Source organism: Gossypium raimondii, chromosome 6, assembly GCF_025698545.1.
Source record: "Gossypium raimondii isolate GPD5lz chromosome 6, ASM2569854v1, whole genome shotgun sequence".
NCBI lineage: Eukaryota > Viridiplantae > Streptophyta > Magnoliopsida > Malvales > Malvaceae > Gossypium > Gossypium raimondii.
The window spans coordinates 27444033-27449060 of record NC_068570.1 but is presented as its reverse complement, the minus strand read 5'-3'; the positions used below and the strand labels follow the sequence as shown (position 1 = coordinate 27449060).

The 5028-nt window shown below is 33.3% G+C and overlaps 1 protein-coding gene across 11 annotated transcripts; it reads right to left on the bottom strand.

The window, feature by feature from the left end:
- Positions 1-199: 199 nt before the first annotated feature.
- On the bottom strand, positions 200-3954 carry LOC105773688 (pentatricopeptide repeat-containing protein At3g42630). Of its 11 annotated transcripts, none has more exons than XR_001127119.2 (5): positions 3689-3954; positions 2709-2838; positions 977-2596; positions 682-768; positions 318-551 (listed from the first exon to the last, which is right to left on the bottom strand). XR_001127119.2 is itself a non-coding variant. In XM_012595765.2 (3 exons), the coding sequence occupies exons 1-3, from the start codon at positions 3718-3720 to the stop codon at positions 1436-1438; spliced, it is 1323 nt and encodes a 440-aa protein (XP_012451219.1). In that variant the 5' UTR covers positions 3721-3954; the 3' UTR covers positions 200-1435. The 11 variants fall into 11 exon arrangements, 1 of the variants encoding a protein (XP_012451219.1); XR_008196982.1 differs by having other exon boundaries at positions 682-745; XR_008196983.1 differs by having other exon boundaries at positions 318-768; positions 977-1071; positions 1280-2596.
- Positions 3955-5028: the final 1074 nt, after the last annotated feature.

The window sequence follows — 5028 nt, the reverse complement described above, 5'->3', positions numbered from 1 at the left end:
AAAATAACCAACAGATAACTTGCTTGTTTAACTGATTGATCGTCTTTTTATCACTAAGACACGGACAGGTTCATAGCTTTTGTTTCCTTTGTTCTGGACAATGTAATTGATCCATTAAGCTTTAAAATGCTACATCTACAAGTATTCTTCTATTTGCAATCTTTCATATCTTTCTTCTTTTCTGTTTCAATTGAAGTGATTTGTGTGTCTGGAAACGAAATCTAAACACATCTATAATAGGATAAAAGTGCATATACCTGTCTCAACAAGTTCACCAACAAACATTTTTGCCACCCCACACAAAAAAAGGTCATCGGTAAGGAAATATTCTGGCTTTCAGTGAAGCTTACCAACAACTGTATTTACATTAGTACAACTAGAAGCCAGTATACTATCAAATCATGTTTTGCAATATTGAAATGCATAAATGAACCACTGAGCTATAGCAGTTAGTACATGAACCCCAAGGAATCTCGTACACATTTATTGGTAATGGCAAAATTTTCAGCTAATGCTCACTCCAGAGTTTAATGCGTAACCTATATATTTTGCTAGACACATAAAATAAGTTCAGAATGCGAAGCATGTAAAAAATTAAATGTATAATTATAAATCCACCATCTACAAAGAAAAGTAAAAATAAGTAAATAAATAACCAAAAAATTCTGCTCAGATGCCTACCCTTCTCATGTAGACTTGTGAAGTAAAGATCTCCTTGAGGATTCATATCAACTCATCTGACTCTCTGTGAACAGTGAAAAAATGTTCCTGAAAAGAAGCATAAGTTTAACATGTTCTGGCAGATGCCCCCTTAATTATTAGAGAAAGGCAACAGAAGTATGGAGCACAAGAGTTTTAATTGTGAAATAGTTATACTTGATAATGTAAAACACTAAAAACATGCCATTCTGATACATAAATGTTTGAAACTTGGGAGAGAAATAACCAGGCATGAAAAAAAAAGAAGGAAACTCACTGCATCTTGGCCATTTAAGCAAGGTTGGCTCTAGAAGGGGACTTCACCAGTTGAACATCTGCGTTTTCCTCCTCTCATAGTCATCATATTATTTTCTAAATGATATTTCAGAATTAAAATAAAATAAAAATATGTTACTAATTAATGATTATAACTTGATCAAGCCAACCGGGTCTAAAGCTATTTCGCTCTATCTTTTCATTTTACTTAAAGCATCCATGTTTGTATCTAAATCCAAAACATATTCAGACATGAAACAAATAGCATAGCAAGATGTAGTCAATGCCACTTAGCTAAGCTCACCAGGTATGCGGGATTGAGTACTAGGAGAGACACCTTAGGTTCAAGCCATAGAATTTTCCTTGAATACCAAGGTAGTGAAACTTTAAGAATCAAAATAACATAATGTTATCCAACCACCAGAGGAATCATATCCTAACACAATTTGCATACCACTATTTAGTAATTCCAAAAGATTTGATTCCTTCGGAACTGTTTTTTGAGATAAACTGCAATTAGCTGCCTATAAGTCCATTTCTTTTGACTCTTTAACTCCATAAAGGCTTCTGAACTTGACTGGAAATCCCCTTTACCCAAAGCCTCAAACACAAGTGGATCTGTTAATATTATTGGAGATTCATCAGCATTCATATTGCTCAAAATGAAATCCAAATTTCTTCCAAGCCTTCTGTCCAAGTATGCATCTACTACACATCCATAAGTTGCCAAATCGGGAACAATGCTTTCGTGTTTCATGTGTTCAAGGCTGAGATGGAGATCCCAGAACATAGACATTCTTGAGAAGGCTAATGCTCTTATATTGAAAGTAGTCAAATCAGGAAAGAAACCAGAATTCAACATTTTCAGAAATTGTCTCTGCATGGTTTTCATCTTGAAATTGGCAGCATAAGATAATAGCAAGAGATTCCATAAGAGATTGCCTAAATCTGTCCTCCCAAGACCCACGTCAGTTAAAAATTCACCCAACTTGTAGAATTTACCCTCCTTGATGTAGGCAAATGACATTGCTCTGATTCCTTCTTCATCTATCAGATGTCTGGACCTTTTAAAGCGAGCATAAGCAGACTCCATCTCAGTTAAGGAACCAAAAATGCTATAATATCTAACAAAAGCATTTCCAGTGGCAGAATCTATGGACAAGCCCTTTGAAACCATCTCCTTCAATGTATTCTCCATTAGATCAAGCTGCCCATGCTTTCCAAAGCAAGAGATAGCCACTGGGTACACTCGGGGTAACAAGTTAAACCTGTGCAGAATTACATGATCCAAAATTTTCTGTACTCGGTGAAATTGCCCCATATTTCCGTAAGCATCCAAAAATTTTGAAACCAGAGGAATAGCAGGCATAAAAGATGATATATTTAGCATTTCCTCCCATATTGCCTCAGCCTGGGTAAAAAGTCCATTATCTGCATAACAAAGCATGAGAGCAGAAAGGGTAGCAGTGTTGGGTATCAAACCTTGAGAATTTAACTCAAGTAAAAGCTGATGAGCAATGTGAGGCATCCTTTTTCTAGCTAAGGTTTGAACCAATGAAGCACAATCTACCAAGTTGTCCCTCCTAAGGATACGTCCTTCCCTCTTCCATCGCCAAATGATCTTCAAGATAAATCCCACAACCAAGTAAACCGAGCAAAGAGATAAAATCAGTTGAATGGAAGTTAAAAGAACAGTAACTCTTGAGAATGAAGAGGGCAGAATTCGGCATTACCTTCCGGGATAAAGGTTGGTTATTGTTGAAGTTCGGTGATGAAGGGTTTGATTTGAGAGAGGTAATAGAGAAGGCAAGAGGTGTTCTCCTAAGCAGCGACTGAGTTTCCATTTTGGTCCTAAACTCAAGTCTGAGAGAGAAAACAAAAATTGGTCAATGAGTGGCTACTTCTTACCACATGTACTTAATTGTTGATGCCGCCAAAGGGCTAATTAGCCGATCTATTTCTTGATAAAATAAGAGATCAATAATGAAAGAAGAAATGAAGTTTCTTAGAGGAATATGGACAACAACTCATCGGACAGTTAGTATTTTTAAGGTATTTGAATCGAATTTGAGAAATTTATATGATATTTAAATTCGTATATTATCTAATAATTACCAAAACATTATCATCCAACTTCACATCCAAATAAAATAACAATACCCATCGAATACCCAAATATGTTAAATATTAGAATTCAAGTTGGCATGCCTATGATTTTTCATTTCTATACAAGGATAGTTTTATGAACTCATTCCGTTTGCATTTTTTGTTTCAGGATGCAAATGTAAGAAGCCAAAATAACACTAAACAGTATTTTGCCAATACAGAAAATTTTGTTCCATGAAAAAGCGTAATCATGCATTTATGATATTGACTTAATTCGTCACAAATGTTATTAGCTTTTGCATCTTAACAGAACTCATGCTTCCAATTTTCCATAAAGACTAATATAATCCTTAAAAACAACCTTCAATTGCCAAAACATAAACGGAACCACAGCTCATTTTCTCCCAAAAGCCAATCAAGAGTCGAATTTTTTGTGAATTCTATCAGCTTTTGGCACCAGAAGCACTCATTTTCCAATAAAAGTAACAAGAATCTCAATAGTTTGTATAAAATGATAGTGAAATCATATCAACCACCACAAACACAATTCAAAAATATCAAGTCCAATTTCACCACAAAAAGACAGCGAATTGGTCAAACTCCAGACCTGCAAGAGTGAAAGGGCCGACAAGTAACCATCGAAAGGGCCAAACATCGGCAACCACAGCCTTCGTTACCCGGACTCGGCAATTTGGGTTGCAGTACCCGTGTCAACACGATCCAACACGGAATACGAGTCAGATCCGGAAAAGAAACAGCGGACACGGCAGTGGGTGAGAACTGTGATGAAAAGAGAAGAGAAAAAAAACTTACTGCAGGGACGAGACAGAAGAGGGACGATGGTAGGAGGAAGTTGATGATAGAAAATATAAAAAAAAAATTCAAATAAACTACCATGTAAAATGTGTTCCACGTAATTTGATGGATTTAATTTTTAATTAGTTTTTAAATATGATATTTTAATTATTGTTACTTATTATTAATAAATTTTTATATAAAAATGTAAATGATAATAATAATTTAAAAATATTAAAAATACACAAAAGAACATGCATCAATTATAATAACAATTCAAGATAAATAAGAATGATATTTAAATTAAATTAATTAAAAATTCATATTAAGAGTGTTTATTTCACACGGCATAATTTTATAAAAAATTAAAAATAATATGATTTATAATACCTCACCATCAATTAAAATAATATTTGATCACTTTCTCATGTCATTATTATTTGAACATAATCAAATGTTGCCTCTTAAAGAATCATTCTTAGAATTCTTCATTCCTTTTATATAATTATAACTTATTAATACAAAAATATTCATTTTTATCGATAATTCTTTTAGATGCTATTTAATTGAATATGTCTAACAATTGACTAATTTAACATTTAGTTGGCATATAACGTTAATATTAATTAAGTGATAATTAAAATTCTTAGAATTCTATTCAAATAATTATTCTATTTTACATCAATAAAATTAGGACAATCCTTTTAAAAATATTACCATAACTTTTTTAGTTCAATAAATTTTAACTAATAATTGAAAATTAAATTATAATTATCACATTTTTTTAGTAATTTTTAACTAATAACTATAAATTAAATTTAATTATAATTATAATTATAATTGTAATTGTAATGGCCCAATATTGTCTGGCCCAAATCAGAAATAAATAAACAAAAATATAAAAAAATAAAATAAACCAAACCAAAATCTAAAAGTCCACAGTCCAAATACATGGGCCCAACGTGGCCCAAATCATTTTAACCCACTAGCCTAGCCCAATAACCCCAAATCATTTAACCTAAACTACCCAAACCGTTAGCCCAATACAAGCCCAAAACAATTTCAAAGAAACCCTAGCAAAGAAAGACTTCGGTAAGACCACCAAGGCCATCCTTCAGCGTCTTGAGCCACTCTCCACACATGCGGTGCCTC